General features: G+C 39.6%; 1 protein-coding gene across 1 annotated transcript; it reads left to right on the forward strand.

Moving 5' to 3' along the window:
- Positions 1 to 3,052: 3,052 nt before the first annotated feature.
- LOC148139934 (uncharacterized) lies at positions 3,053 to 5,113 on the forward strand. The gene is made up of 4 exons (XM_087979816.1): positions 3,053 to 3,203; positions 3,304 to 3,342; positions 4,195 to 4,323; positions 4,556 to 5,113. The coding sequence occupies exons 1-4, from the start codon at positions 3,069 to 3,071 to the stop codon at positions 4,682 to 4,684; spliced, it is 432 nt and encodes a 143-aa protein (XP_087835942.1). The 5' UTR covers positions 3,053 to 3,068; the 3' UTR covers positions 4,685 to 5,113.
- The last annotated feature ends 12,334 nt before the right edge of the window (positions 5,114 to 17,447 follow it).

Here is a 17,447-nt window from a genome sequence, read left to right on the forward strand (position 1 = left end):
TAATTTCATCCCATTGTCACAGGCTGCAGGCTTCTCCTTCTGCTGTAAAAAACAGTGCAAGCCAAGGAGGCTGGCAGTCTGTAAAACTGAGTATCGAAGTTCTGATGCAGCAAGAAAGCAATATGAGCCACAAGAAGCTAGCAGCATGTAATCAGTGCAGAAATCAGTGAGTGCATGCTAAGGAAGACATGTAAGGCAGCTGAAAATGTGTTGCTGGAAAAGCGCAGCAGGTCAGGCAGCATCCAAGGAACAAGAGAATCGACGTTTCGGGCATAAGCCCTTCTTCAGGAATCCAGGAATAAGCTGCGCTTTTCCAGCCGTCGATTCTCTTGTTCCTTGGATGCTGCCTGACCTGCTGCGCTTTTCCAGCAACACATTTTCAGCTCTGATCTCCAGCATCTGCAGTCCTCACTTTCTCCCCGAAGACATGTAAAGCACACAGGCTGACAGCTTCTAAGTAAACACAAAGTAAGTGGACATTAAGAAAGCAAGCTAAGAGGCATTCTGTGCAAATGCATCAGATATATGTGTCCCTGCAAGAGTGTGTATATTCGATTTGTCCTGAGCTCCATAAATAAAGTCCTGAAGGGTTGAAATGCCATGTGAATTAGCAGGTATAATGATATGACAGGGCTGCCTTGTGTGGACAAAGGGTGGATGAAGATGGTGGTCAAGGAGCATCTGAGGACATTATTGTGAAGAAGCAGCTGCAACCACCAGGTACCTGCACTGATTTACATGGCAGCAATTTGTGCTGTCTAGTTTTGTAGGGAAGGGAGGAAAGTTGGAACTGGTAGCGATTTTTGAGAACTGGTCTATAAATAAGGTAAGTTGCAACTGTAATGAAATGTAAATGCAGGGAAATAGTAGCTTTGCATATGTCAGTTTCTGAACTTGCTATTTAAGTCTGCAGGGGAAAGTCTAGAAAATATTTTTCAAAACCAATAAGCTGATTTTTTTCATTGTCAACAATATTATCTTCATAACTGAAATGCCTTATCCCTGCAGTCCGTGTAAACCATGATTTCACATCCCTCTCAATATGTGGTGCTCAAAACTATACATTGTAGTTCAGCTGAGGCCAACCTCCTCATTCAACAAAACCTCCTTGTTCTTGACTGTATGCCCTCATGAATAAACCCTAGGATATGGTAAGTTTTAACTGCTGTCTCAACTTGTCCTTCCACCTTTAATGACTCATGCACATATACACTCGGATCCCTCTGTTCCTACACTTGTTTAAAGTTGTATCCTTTATTTTATACTCTCTCTCCATGTTCTTCCTTCCAAAATGTCTCACTTCTCACTGCTGCATATTAAACCTCATCTACTAGCTATCCACCCACTCCACCAACTTGTCTATGGCTTTTGAAGTTTTACACTCTCTTCCTCACAGTTTACAATTCCTCCAAAGTTTTTTCTCTCACCACTGATGCTACCTGGTCTAGTGAGCATTTCCAGCATTTGCTGTTTTTAATATGTATTTGTTGTTTTGAATCACTACTTAGATAGTCCTATTTTCACAAGCCATCTTTTATCTTTATAAAGTCAACAATGAACTGATATAATTCAACACAATTCATCTTATTATTCAACACAATCTATCATTCACCATCTACCTGTAACACAATGGTAATAAAATACTGAGTACATTGGATGATTATCATAAAGTAAGTTATAATTTTTCGATTGCAAACCCAATCCACTAAAAGTAAATGCGAAGACATTACTGTCCCTGCATTGCCTAACACTGCATCAACTGAGCTGCTGTCAACTCACAGCAGATAGACTGTGGAAAAGGGTCTTCTTGCCGCTTTGATCTGACAGAAAACTCACTACATCATTCCACTCACACCACTGGTTAAAATCAAAATCAGATCCTGATAACCTCTTTGGAAGCCAACATGTTCATAAACCAAACAAAACCTCTACAATGTCCTCAAGTCCTTGAGTAACCATATGTTTGTAATGACCTATGAGTTTGTTAGCAAACTGAATCAGTACATTAAACCATATGAGGACAATCTGAAATTACTTTGTTATATTCATTTCTGGTATCACTTTCATGTTACATTTTATTGCTAACACCCAATTAGGATATTATGCATCCTTGAAATCTCCATGAGCAATGTCACAGGAAATTTGCTATGGAATGGAATAAATGGAATAAAACAGATTAAAGCTGTTTCATGTTCACAATTTTAATTTTCCAGGGATACGCATGCTTTACGTGTTCCAAAATAAGTGTATTCCTGCAATTCATAATTATTACAGTCTGTGTTGAAAGGGTGGCCGAGAGAACAGTTTTTGCCTGACAGGTCAAAGCTATTGCATTGAGTTTGAGTTTGCTGCTTCTTTCTGCATCAGCAAGTCAGTGCAATACTACAAGAGTTGTGAGTAATTTAACTTTAAATCTTATACAAGTCAGCAAAAAAAAATTCAGTTCTGACGATATTTTTAGTTGCATATTCAGTCAACAGCTTAACATACAGGTTAAACTGAGGAAATGTTGTGTTTTATTCACAACAGCAGACCACCTAGTAACAGGAAGCCAACACTTCCTGTTGTTTGAAAGGGCAAACAAGTACAAAGCATTTATTCTGCTTTTAAACCTCAGAGTGAACTCCTGCTACCTGTGCATTTTAAGAATCTTTCTTGCATGGTTAAATTATGAAGTGTAATAAGTGGATTTTTCTTTCAGAAAATATGGTTCACGAATAAAAGTGTGAAATTTTTTAAAAGCAGGAAAATTGTACTCATGCACATACAAGAAAGTGTGCAATTTTATGGGTTTTAGTGGTTTTAGTCAGAGGTTAGCCAAAAAAGGGATTTTACCAGCATCCTCTACTACTATTAGGCTTGAAGAAATTCCAGAGAGTCATCAGAGAGGAAAATTTAATATTATTCATCAATCATAAATGGTACAGAAAAGTAAACTAATGACTATTGAACACTCCCACGATTTCCCCCAAGAAGGGTATAAATTTAGATACCTTCTACTATGGTTTACATTTGCATTCTGAAATTTTGTCAGTCTCCTGTCTTCAGAACAATTGCCTGCTGTGACAATGAAGAGTTTACTGTGCTCAATGTTTGTTGTGGTAACTTACACCGTTTTAGTAGGTGCCTCAAATGGCAGGTATGCTGTCCTGTCAGAAATGATCAAGCATGCTAATCATCTCAACGAATTTTGGAAGAAACAGGTATGTTTTAGCCTTTAAGTATGTGATGATTCCTTTGGTATTACAAATGTTATTTATTTATTTGCACGTATTAAAGATTAATTGTTTTGTATAATTTCAGGACACAGGGTACTCTTTACTCACACCTGTAAACATAAAGGTAAGCATGATTAAAACAGAAGTAAACAAGTTTTAATTTATATCAATTTACTTGAAAATATAAAGAAAATGCAAAAGTTATACAATGGAACATAATGTGAATGAGTGATCTTAATATATTTATTTCTTGATTGTTAAGTGTACCTTTTGGACTAGTTATTTGAAGAATGCCAAGTTAATTTGGAAAGACACTGTACATGAAATGATGACTTTCATCATTTTGGAAAGAATAAAGACTGTAGTAATATAGGAAAATAAACATACCTGTGACAAATGCAATAAGGTTTAATGATAAGATAATCTAAATGAATCGTAAGTGTAGACATTTATTCTGTGTCTCAGGGATGCTAAATTCAATCAGCAGATATTTTTGAGTTTGAAAATACTTTTTAATAGTTTAGAATATTTCATTGTTATTTCATCACTTTGAATTATATTTGCAAAAGAGATAGAAAAATATTGAAGTACAGTACCTAAGCATAATCTAGGTTACAATAGCAAACAATAAGCATTTGAAAGCACATCCAGAATTCATTTGAGCAATATAGTATCTCTGACTAAAGAAATAGTGACTATTTTGAAGTCAGTTGAGAGCCACAGTGCTAAACTGTTGCCTTCATGATACAGGCTAATAGAATCTGAAAATTAAACATGAATTTGCACACAGTCACTTGAATTATTCAAAAACTAGTCATGATTTTTCAAGTTATACATTTATACCAATGGCAGTTTCTAAAATTGATAATATTTCCATTTTCCCATCCTTGTGTATTAGGATGTTGTACCTCCATGAGTGATGCATCATGTAAAATATATTCCTCTATCCTAACCATAATCTCTTTTTTATGTGCAGTATGATTGCTCTATCCACTATTTCGCAAAAGGATTGAATGAAATGAAACGGAATTGTCGCAATATTGATTCACAAGATTGTTTAATGTCTCTATTTGTCATAAAAAGGAATATGAAAAATTGGCAAAACGTAAGTAACAGTGGTTGTCAGATGTAAAATGTGATTTCAACAAAAATGTATTTCTTTAACAATATTTACCTTTTTAAAACAATTGCCTAACTCAAAAACCAAAACAATACCTATAAGAGAGAAAGTACAAGAATTAACAGTAGGTGGCAGTATACTGAACTGGAAGACACCTTGATCATGATGTCAATGCTGGTGGTTTAAAAGAAAGTAAGAATTGTGATCTTATTTCCAGAGAGAATGTCCAGAATGCAGATATGAAAAGAAGAGCATCCCTGAATTCATGTCTGACCTGATTACATTCTTACAGAGAAGAATCAAAGAATACAATGCAAATCTGCCTGATGTTCATGCAACAAAGTAAGACACTCGAGCTCTGGATGCTATCAATAAAGCTGACACCAAGTAACTTGAAAATTAAGATTGGAAAATTATACTTCACTATATAATTTATTGTATTTTTATAATCTTATGAAGGCTGCTCTGAAAATTATAAAATTACTAACTGATCACTAGTGCTGAATGTAAACTGTTGCACTAGCCTTTTTTGTATGTACCTGAATTTAGCCTAGTTTATCATAATTAAGTAATAGTGATTTGTAAACAAAGCTATTTTTATATGGATAACTGTGATGTCAATATTTATAACTTATTCAAAATGTCATGTTAGGAACACATTGTATTTAACTAGTCTTATTTATGTATGATGTATTTTTACTATAAGTTATTGAGGTTTCTGCTGTGTATTTAAAATTTACAGTGTTCTCATTCAAGCTACAAATAAAAGTAAAAGTGATTTGCAATGCTTTGTTGTGTGTCATTAAGGCTGATAGGTTTACAAGAAATGGAAGAACTGAGACTTGCCTCATTGCAACTGAAAAGATGTTTCAATGGTGGGCTGGTTAAGGGTATCACATCATTCACAACCTTTAGTAACTTTTCACTCAGTTACTGTCATCAGGCTGACAAAAGGCCATTTCAGGAGGAAATGGAGAAGGGGAAGGAGGAGACAGAGAGAGATATTCAGGACTGAGTGTCAGTAAGCACTGAGTGAAGCTCATGCCATCACGCACCAATGCATCACAGCTCCAAAATTCATATTCACCAGCGACGTGCTATCAAAGCAACCCTGTAACCAAGATCCTATAAGTAAAATCAATCAGGAAAACCTTTCCATATCAATTTTAACCAACAACATATTCAATTATCCAAGGAAAATTTAACTATTTATCTTTGTGCATTCGCTTAGTGCCTGTCTTCTCGGGCATGTTGTGCTCCTAGGGCTGCAGAGTGGTTGGTGAAAATCTGTTGACTTTCAGTGGGGGAGACTGCAGATGGCCTTGACAGGATGGCATTGAGCAGATCTTGGCCTTGAGAACCTGGCTTCAGACTGCTCTATCGGTCTGGGCAAGCTGACTGACAGACAACAGCAAAGACAATGATGGGAATATAAACTCAGTCAGCAAAGGCAACAGGCTTATGTTTCAGAGTCAGTAACAATCCCATGAGGGGGCACCTCATCAATCACACTGGAAAGGATGGGTTCTTCATATTCCCTTTGCCACAGTGGAGTCAGATTGCTTTGTGTTACTTATCATTGACAATGAGCCCAGAAAATTTGCCAAGCTTCTAAGTGTGCATGCTCATCAGAACTTCACCACCCCCCCCCCCCACCCCACTCTTTCCCCCTGCCCCCACCGCCAACTGTAGACCATCCATCAAAGTCTTCACTTGGACCTGCTGTACCAGATCTCATCTGTGGTTATACCCTTTACAGAGTTAGCACATGACTTGCGTCACCTTCCAGGACGGGCTGCAACCCAGATGTAAATGACTTATTTTACATTTTTCTGAGGATGTACAGTATGCCGTGGCTTGGCAGGGAATCAAAAGTGTCATGATCATTGAATACTGATACTGCCATTATTGTGAACGTCTCTGAAGCCAACTGCATTGCATGAAAATATACCTAGCTTTCCAAATTATTATACAAATTGACACAAAGTCATATTTAAGTTAAAAGGTTTCAAAACGCACAAAATGCTGAAGCCTCAGCAGACCTGGCAGCATTTGCGCACAGAAAAATAACATTAACATTTCAAGTCCAATATGACTTTTGTTCAGAACTTCTATAAAGGGATGCAAAGTACATATTGTTCTTAAAATGCTTCTCTCCTCTGTCCACAGATGCTGCCAGATCTGCTGAGTTCCTCCAACATTCCCTGTTTTAAATTTAGATTGCCAGCATCTGCTGGATTTGATTTCATTCATGTAGATTTAGAGGCAACTTACTTTACAAGCAGCTTTTAAAAGTACATTACAGATATAACACAGCTCTGATAATCGAGCAGCTGGTAATGGCTTTTTTTTGGCAGAAGCCCTCACTTGTTTGATGGTAAACTGGATCGTTAACAACAGCTGAATCTTTCCCACATCTCAGAATCTCATCCTCAATCTAGTTAACAGTCAGTGAAGTCCTGCAATTAATTACTTGCTGAATGACTGACAATTTACAAACTCATGAAGTAATCTGGAGACCTGCTTTGATGAATCTTATCAGAAATCTTTCCACTTCCTATATTGATACAGTACTTGCGTGGAGCAGTAAAACAAATTTGAACTTTGATTTCTTTATCATGACATTATTTTGTGGTGAATGGGGTTAAAAAATTAAGAAATATGAAACCTCTTATATAATTCTTAATTTAATAGTAATAACAAATCAAAGTGCTGAAGAGGGAAATCCTTTTTTAAAAATCTCTCCCATATGTTCACTTGTTCTAATATCAGATATAAAGCCATCTGGAATCAGTTGGGAAACTGAAGAGTTTTTGACCCTTTAATTAAACTGAATTTAAACAGGATTTTTCATTTTAAAAAGTAAGACAATGTTTGAAAAGATTTTTGTTTTTGGAATTTTCGAAAGCAATCGTCAATCTAGGGATGAATTGCTCATCCATGATTGACAATGGTAAAGTTTTTAATTGACTTATTACCTGGGACCAGGTGTATTGCTGGTGGAGGGAGTGAATGCTTATGGATTTGATGCCTTTTGGGCTGCTTGATCAAGTGCCACTTGAAATCACATGTTGATGACCCTTTCTATCACTTTTTTGGTGATCAAGAGTAGATCAATAGGGTGGCCATTGGCTTAATTAGATTTGTCTTTCTTTAGTGTATCGGACTAAAGAATTGTCCGCATTGTTGAGGATATGCCAGTGACTTATCTGCTGATCCAGCTTGGCTAGGGCCATAGTTAGTTCCAAAGCACTAGTCTTTGATGCTATTGCCGGAATATTATCAGTGTACAGTGCGTTAGGGCATTTCTTGGTAACATGCAGAGTGAATCGAATTAATTAAAACCTGACATCTGTTATGCTGGTGACTTTAGGTGGAGGTTGAGATGAATCATCCACTCAACACTTCTGGCTTCAGCTTTGTCTTTTGCTCTGTGGTGCTGGACTCCCCATCACCGAGGATGAGGATATTTGAGGAATGCCTCCTTCCTGTTAATTGTTTAATTATCCACCACCATCCACAACTTAAACATAGAACATAGAAAATTACAGTGCAGTACGGGCCCTTCGGCCCTCGATGTTGCGCTGACCTGTGGAACTAATGTGAAGCCCATCTAACCTACACTCTTCCATTCTCGTCCATATGCCTATCCAATGACCATTTAAATGCCCATAAACTTGCGAAATCTACTACTGTTGCAAGCAGTGCATTCCACACTCCTACTACTCTCTGAGTAAAGAAATTACCTCTGACATCTGTCCTATATCTATCTGCTCAATTTAAAGCTATACTCCCTCGTGCTAGCCATCGCCATTTGAGGAAAAAGGCTCTCACTGTCCAACCGATCTAACCCTCTGATTATCTTTTATGTCGCAATTAAGTCACCTCTCAACCTTCTCCTCTCTAATGAAAACAGCCTCAAGTCCCTCAGCCTTTCCTCATAAGACCTTCCCTCCATACCAGGCAACATCCTGGTAAATCTCCTCTGAACGTTTTCCAAAGCTTCCACATCCTTCCTATAATGCAGTGACCAGAGCTGTATGTAATACTCCAAATGTGGCCGCACAAGAGTTTTGTACAACTGCAGCATGATCTCATGGCTCCGAAACTCAATCCCTTGACCAATGAAAGCTAACACACTGCACGCCTTCTTAACAACCCTATCAAGCTGGATGGCAACTTTCAAGGGTCGATGTACCTGGACACCAAGATCTCTCTGCTCATCTACACTACCAAGAATCTTACCATTAGCCCAGTACTCTGCATTCCTGTTACTCCTTCCAAAGTGAATCACCTCACACCTTTACATATTAAACTCCATTTGCCACCTCTCAGCTTAGCTCTGGAGCTTATCTATGTCTCTCTGTAACCTACAATATCCTTCATCAATGTCCACAACTCTACCGACTTTACTGTCATCTGCAAATTTACTAACCTATTCTTCCATGCCCTTATCCAGGTCATTTATAAAAATGACAAAAAACAGTGGACCCAAAACAGATCCTTGTGGTACCCCACTAGTAACTGAACTCCCTGATGAATAATACCCATCAACCAGGAGGAGAAAGTGAGGTCTGCAGATGCTGGAGATCAGAGCTGAAAATGTGTTGCTGGAAAGCGCAGCAGGTCAGGCAGCATCCAGGGAACAGGAGAATCGACGTTTCGGGCATAAGCCCTTCTTCAGGAATGAGGCCTCATTCCTGAAGAAGGGCTTATGCCCGAAACATCAATTCTCCTGTTCCCTGGATGCTGCCTGACCTGCTGCGCTTTTCCAGCAACACATTTTCAGCTCCAATACCCATCAACCCCCACCCTTTGTCTTCTTTCAGCTAGCCAATTTCTGATCCAAACCACTAAATCCCATGCCTCGGTATTTTATGCAATAGCCTACAGTGGGGAACCTTATCAAATGCCTCACTCAAATCCATATACACCACCTCAACTGCTTTACCCTCATCCACCTGTTTGGTCATCTTCTCAAAGAACTCAATAAGTATGAGGCACGACCTACCCTTCACAAAACTATGTTGACTATCCCTACTCCACTTATTTCTTTCTAGATGATTATAAATCCTATGTCTTATAACCCTCTGTATGTAGGTTTGCTGCCTGAGCTGGAAGGTATATTTCCAGATGTTTCGTCACCCTACTAGGTAACATCTTCAGTGAGCCTCCGGGTGAAGCATTGTTGATAATTCCTGCTTTCTATTTACATGATTCGGTTTCTTTGGGTTGATGATATCATTTCCTGTGGTGACATAATTTACTGTGGTGATGTCATTTCCTGTTCTTTTTCTCAGGGAATAGTAGATGGGGTCTAAGTCGATGTGTTTGATAATAGAGTTCTGGTTGGATTGCCATATGTCTAGGAATTCTTGTGCATGTCTCTGTTTGGCTTTTCCTAGGATGGATATATTGGCCCAATCGAAGTGGTGTCCTTCCTCATCTGTATATAAGGATACTAATGAGAGAGGGTCATATCGTTTTGTGGCTAGTTGATGTTCATGTATCCTTGTGGCTAGTTTTCTGTCTGTTTGTCCAATGTAGTATTTGTTGCAGTCCTTGCACGGTATTTTGTAAATAACATTAGTTTTGCTTGTTGTTATTTGTTACTTTCAAAATCTCATCCTAACATAAGCCATCTACTTCCTCTTGACAAGAGATTTAACCTCCTTAGTAGACCATGGCTCCCTCACTGGACAACTTCTTCCCTGCCTGACAGGTACATACTTATCAAAGACACGAAGCAGCTGGTCCTTGAATATGCTCCATATTTCAACTGTGCCCATCCCCTGCAGTTTCCTTCCCCATCCTATGCATCCTAAATCTTGTCTAAGTGCATTATTACTGCCTTTCCCCCAGCTATAACTTTTGCCCTGCAGTATATACCTATCTGTTTCCACCACTAAAGTAAACATAACTGAATTGTGGTCATTATCACCAAAGTGCTCACCTACCTCCAAATCTAACACCTGGCCAGGTTCATTACCCAGTACCAAATCCAATGTGGCCTTGCCCCTTGTTGGCTTGTATACATACTGTGTCAGAAAACCCTCCTGCACATATTGGACAAAAACTGACCCATCTAAAGCACTTGAACTATGGTATTCCCAGTCAATATTTGGAAAGTTAAAGTCCCTCATAACAACTACCCTGTCACTCTCGCTCCTAACAAGAATCATCTTTGCTATCCTATCCTCTACACCTCTGGAACTATTTGGAGGCCTGTAGAAAATTCCCAACAGGGTAATCTCTCCTTTCCTGCTTCTAATCTCAGCCCATACTATCTCAGTGGATGAGTCCTCAAAGGTCCTTTCTGCAACTGTAATACTGTCCTTGACTAACAGTGCCACACACCACCCCCTCTTTTACTATTTTCTCTGTTCTTACTGAAACATCTAAATCTCAGAACCTGCAACAACCATTCCTGTCCCTGCTCTACCCATGTTTCTGAAATGGCCACACCATCAAAGTCCCAGGTACCAACCCATGCTGCAAGTTCACCCACCTTATTCCGGATGCTCCTGGTATTGAAGTAGACACACTTCAAACCAACTTCCTTGCCAGTTCCTTCTTGCGATCTTGAAATCTTACTTCTGACTTCAACACTCTCAACCTCCAGTATACTTGAACTACAATTTTGGTTCCCATTCCCCTGCTGCTAGTTTAAACCTACCCAACGAGTATTAGCAAATATTCCCCCAGGGTATTGGTACTCCTCTGGTTCAGGTGAAGACCATCCTGTTTGTAGAGGTCCCAGCTACGCCAGAATGAGCCCCAATTATCCAGGAATCCAAAACTCTCCCTCCTGCACCATCATTGTAGCCATGTGTTCAATCCCTGCCTCTCCCTCTTCTTTGCCTTGCTAGCACATGGCACGGGCAACAAACCAGAGACAACAACTCAGTTTGTTCTAGCCCTAAGCTTCCACCTGAATTTCTGCTTTAACTCCCCATCTCTCTTCCTACCTATGTCATTCGTGCCTATGTGAACCGTGACTTGGGGCTGTTCCCCCTCCTCCTCAAGAATCCTGTAAACACAAACCCTGGCACCTGGGAGGCAACACAGCAACCATGAGTCTCTCTCGTTCCCACAGAACCTCCTATCTGTCCCCCTAACTATGGAGTCCCCAATGACTACTGCTCTGCTCCTTTTCCCTCTTCCCTTCTGAGCAACAGGGATAGACTCTGTGCCCCATTGCTTACCCCTGGTAAGTCGTCTCCCGTAACAGTATCCAAAACAGTATACTTGTTGTTGACTACCTCCCTGTAACTCTTCCCAATAACTCCCTCTGCCTCCCAAATGATCCAAAGTTCATCCAGTCCAGCTTCAGTTCCCTAACACAGTTTTTGAGGAGCTGGAGTTGGGTGCAGTTCCTACAGATGCAGTCAGCAGGGCCACGACTGGTGACCCTTACCTCCCACATTCTGATGGAGGAAAATTCAACTGCCCTAACCTCCATTCCTACTATCCTAAATTCCCAACAAAACCACTAAAAACTTAAAATAAATTGAGCTAGACACCTTACCAATTCGGCACACAGAATATTTTTGTTTGGTTAGAGGAGGAGGATGGGTGGGAGACACTACCTGTAATGTTTTGGGTAAAGCAACACCCAAATATAAAGCCTCACTTACCCAGCAGTGCTGTTTCTCCCACTTCAACTGCTGTCGAAAAAATGAAGAATGCTGAACTGCTGGGGAAACATTTTATATCTTTTAAAATATGGGCAGGAGCGCAGAGTTTAGATTTGATTTGTTTGTGTGGACTCACCTAGCCCTGTTTGTTGCATGCTACTTTCACTGCTCAGAATACAGGTAGGCCTGTCTTGCATCTTCACAAGGTTAACATTCGGTTTTAGGATTGTCTGGTGCTGGTCTTGGCATGTCTACTGCACTCTTATTGAGCCAGAGTTGAACTCCTGGCTTCATATTGATGGGATAGTGTGGGATATGCTAGTTCATGAGAGGATAGATTGAGCTTGAAAGCAATTCTGCTGCTTCTGATCATACTCAACGCCCCCCTAGTATTGAGTTGCTGCGTCTGTTTGATGTCTACCCCATTTAGCATGGTGATAGTGCTACACAATATAATGGAGGATATCGTCAAAGTAAAATATCCACAAAGACTGTGCAATGATACCTCATAGTGATACTGTCATCAATGAAGGCATTTGCAATGAGCAGATTAGTGAGGATGAAGTCAAGTAGATTTCTTCCTCTTGTTGGTTCCCTCACCACCTGCCACAGAGCCAGTTCAGCAGCTATGTCCTTTAGTATTCAGTTAACCCCTTCAGTGGTGGTATTTCTGAGCCACTCTTGGTGACAGACATTGAAGACTCCAACCAAGCACATTTTGTGTCCTTGACTCTCTTGGTGCTTTCCCCAAGTGGTGGCCAGCGTGCAGGAATTCTGATTCATCGGGGAGGAAGGAATTAGTCAAGAGGAGGTTTCCTTGCCCATATTTGACCTGACGTCATGAAACTTCATAGGATTTACCATCAATGTTGAGAACTCTGAAGGCAGTTCCTTCTTAACTATATACTACAGCGCCATCACCTGTGGTGGTTTTAAGTTGATGGTGGAACAGAACATTACCAAGTATGGAGAGAGTGGGTCCTGGGACATTGTAAAGTAAGATTCTGTGAGTAGAACTATGTTGCACAGTTGTGGGACAGCTCTCTAAATGTTGGCCCAACCATCTCAATTTTGTCACAAGAATTGCCAAGAGCCCCCAAATATTAGTAAGGAGAACTGAGCAGGGCTCTGTTTGCGCTTGTCATTTCCACTGTGTAGGTCAATGCTAGATGGTTTGTCCAGGTCCATTCCTTTGTTTAGATTTTATGGCAGTTTCATACACAAGTGGCTTGCTAGGTTATTTCAGAGGATGGTTGTGTTCCTCACATTCCTATGGGTCTAAAGTCACATGTAGGACAAATCAGGACAAAACTCTCCCACAGAGGAAGAAGCCAATTGTGGTTAAGGTCCATTCTATTCCTGAAGTTTAAAGCAAGACAGGAACAAGTGAATGGATTAACAAAATGTATAAAAAGGAAAGGAGAACAAATAACTGAATGAATTAAGTAGTAAACTAAGAAAATCATATTAAAATGGCAGGACAAGAAATGTGGCATAGCTGCAGCATTCCAAAAACTCAAATAAATTGGATAAGTGTGTTCTCCATTCTGCAAAACTATGAGAACTTTTCCAGAGTGCCTTGAGTTTTCTAAGTGGCCAGCTATAAACATTCTGCCAACTTCTCCACAACAAACATAAGAGCTAACTGGTTATAGTTTCCCCTTCTGGCTGACTCCCCTCTTCAGAAGATGAGTTATCTGCCATTTTCCAGTCTGATGAGTATTCTATAGAGTGTGACAAATTTTGGAAAATTAACACAGATGCATTGACTGCTGAACCATCTTTTAAGACCCGAGGATAGCGTCCATCAGGACGAGGAGCTTGCCATTCTGCAATCTCATCAGCTTGCTCAGTACTGTCTCTCTAGTGATTGTAATTTCACCAAGATCTTCTCTCCCCTCCACCTGTTGATTTATAACAATTGCTGGAATGATTTTTTGTATCATCTATAATGAAGACAGAAGTGAAATATTTGCTCCTTTCATGTGCCACTTCCATATTTTGTACTATTAATTCCCCAGTCTCACTGTCTAAAGGACCAAGACTCATTTTATTCACTCTTTACATTTCGAAGTACCTGTAGAAATTCTTGCCAACCATTTTTATATCATCAAAATTCTCCTGATAAATCTTTTAGTCATTCTCTGTTATCCTTTAAGTTCTATCCAATCATCTGCCTGCCACTCACTTTTGTGCAATTACTCCCTTAAGTTTGATGTTTTCTTCAGTTAACCATGGATGTTAGATCTTCCCCTTAGAAGGAACAAACTTATCATGTCCTGAACTATACCCCTAAATGTCTGCCACTTAGTTTCTCAGTTTATTTCAGCTTTCATTTCCACTTGGTTGTTATTACTTAAATTTAAAATCTGGTCTTATTTCAAACTGATTGTAAAAGTCAACTATATTGTGGCTGCTCCTTCCTAGGTGTGTCTTTACCCTGAGTCATTAATTAATTAGTCAGTCACATTACCAAGTCCAGCATCAAAAAAATAAAAGAGCTATGGATACTGGAAATCAGGAACAAAATGGAAATTGTTGGAAAAACCCAGCAGGTTTGGCAGCACCTGTAGAGAGAAATTAGAGTTACCACTTCAGATCCAGGGACCTTTCTTCAGAACTTCAGAAACTCTCCACAGATGCTGCTAGACCTGCTAAGATTTTCCAGCAATCTCTGTTTTTATTTCAAATTTCCAGCATCCCTAATTTTTTCAGATTTTTTAAATCAGTATACCTGTTCTCTGACTGGTTGCAGAATATGGTGCTATAAAAAGATTAACTCTGAACTCCTACTACTGCCAACCCGAGTTTTCCAGATTATACATCAATTAAAATCATCCTGATTGTCATCTGTCACAAGCACCCAAAATTTCTTGTATACTTTCCCTTTCATTGTGGTTACAGGACTTGTAGACCACACTTTCTAATGACTTATTTCCCCTACTTTTCCTCATCTGCACTCAGACTGATTCCACATCCTGAACACTTAATGCAAAGACACCTCTATTGTGTCAATGTCATCCTTAGTTAAAAGTGACAATCTCCACCTTTATCAAGCTTCCTTTCATCTTGACTATTATATTTCCCTTATTATTCAGGATCCAGTCCTTGACACTCACATCTCTGTAGCAGCTATCATATTGTGTTTATTTAGTTCGGTTCTGGATGTACGTTTGCTCGCTGGGCTGGAAGGTTCATTTTCAGAAGTTTCATCACCATACTAGGTAACAAAATCAGTGAACCTCTGGTGAAGCGCTGGTGTTATGCTTCGCTTTCTTTTTATGCTTAGGATTCCTTGGGTTGGTGATATCATTTCAAGTTCTTTTTCTCAGAGGGTGGTAAATGGAGTCCAAATCACTGTGTTTGTTGATAGACTTCTGCTTGGAGTGCCATGCTTCTAAAAATTTTCATGCATGTCTCTGTTTTGCTTGTCCGAGGATAGATGTGTTGTCCCAGTCAAAGTGGTGCCCTTTCTCACCTGTATGTAAGGATACTAGTGATAGTGGTTCATGTCTTTTTGTGGCTGGTTGATGTTCATGTATCCTTGTGGCTAGCTTTCTGCCTGTTTGGTTATCTGGAACACCAATGTACAGATTAGCTAAGGAACTAAAACACTTAGTAGAAGACTCGCACTCCAGTCACTCGGCCCAAGAATTCCTGAAGACCATCAAAGACACCAAGATAGAAAAGGATGAAATAATGGTCTCCTTTCACATAACAGCCCTATTTACATCCACCAACATCAACCTGGCCAAAGAAACATTGGCTACACTATTGGAAGAACCAAAGACATACACCAGACACCATCAATTTCATCAGCAAAAACATTATCAAATGATTGGACCTATGCCTTACCGCCCACTTCACTTTCAACAACAAAACCTACAGACAAAACAATGGAACACCCATGGGATCTCCAACACTGGGGCTCTTAGCAGAGGCAGTAATGCAGAGACTCAAACAAACAGCTCTGCCAACCATCCAACCCCAACTTTGGGTCCACTACATGGATAACACCTCTGTCATCACTAAATGAAACAAACTAGAAGAAACCTTCAAGACCATCAACAATACCCTCACTGGCATTAAATTCACAAAAGAGGAGGAAAACTACAACAAACTACCATTCCTAAGTGTCACAGTAGAATGAACAATAAATGAGATCTTCAAACCAGCATCTACAGAAAAACAATACATACGGACCAAATACTGAACTACAGAAGAAATTATCCCAACATCCACAAACAAAGCCACATTAGAACATTATTTCAATGAGTCACCACACACTGCAGCACAGGGGAACTATGAAGAGCAAAGGTAAACCATCTATACAATGTATTCAGAAAGAATGGATACTCAATGAACACAATCCGCCGAATTCTCAGCAACAAACTCAAACAAGCAGACAAAACGCACCCAGAAACCCTAGCCACTCTCCTCTATATCAAAAACATCTTGGAAATGACTGCAAGACCACTTACACCTCTGGGCATCACGGTAGCCCACAAACCCACCAACACACTAAAACAGCAGCTAATGAACTTAAAAGATCTATACAGACAACAAGCAAAACAAACGTCATCGACAAAATACCTTGCAAGAACTGTAACAAACACTACATTGGACAAACAGGCAGAAAGGTAGCCACCAGGATACATGGACCTCAACTATGCCCTAAGATACGACACTATCACTATCAGAGAACATTTAGGTTTTTTTTATATCTTTATAACATCTAATCTTGACTCAAGAATCTTAGGTTTATTCTCTGTATGTGTTCCTGCAATTTATTCACCAAGAAAATTCTCTCTAACTCTTGGCCCTGTCTAACCTTTCCTGTATTAAAATTCCTGTTGATATAAAAATAATTGAAATACTTCTAATTCTTCTTCTAAGTAGATATTGTCCTTGGTCCTCCAGAACATCCTCTCTCCAGTGCTGTAAGATTCTCCTATTACTTCATCCTCCCTTACCTTCCTGAATACATTGCATCTGAGAACATTTAGTATCCACTCCTGCCCTTTTCTTGCTGCAGATTCCTATAATCACTGCATCATACTCCCATGTGACTAGCTGCACAAGATGCTAAATTACAAATGTGATACATTAATTGTAAACCTAACTTAGATCTTACTGAACTATGCTCTCAACTGACCCCACCAAATACCTTGCTATTTCTTACTCTGCTACTATCTGGCTCTTCAAATTCTTTCTGCATTTTATGTCACCTCTTCAGTGCTACGTTCTGGTTCCCATTTCCTTGGGCTTATTAGTTAAAACCTTCCCTGGAACAACAGCAATCCACCTGCAAAACATTGGTTCCACTTCTGTTGCAATGCAACCTATCTAAACTGGGAAGGTATCACCTCTCCCAGGAAATGTTGGCTCTCTCTCCTGAATAAACTCTCCAGCCACACTGGTCATGCTAATATTGGCATTCATTATGATCACCAAAATACTAACACGAATAAA

This window comes from Chiloscyllium plagiosum, unplaced genomic scaffold (assembly GCF_037043375.1).
Source record: "Chiloscyllium plagiosum isolate Xiang-an unplaced genomic scaffold, Cpla_swu_hap1 HiC_scaffold_36, whole genome shotgun sequence".
NCBI classification, from domain to species: domain Eukaryota; kingdom Metazoa; phylum Chordata; class Chondrichthyes; order Orectolobiformes; family Hemiscylliidae; genus Chiloscyllium; species Chiloscyllium plagiosum.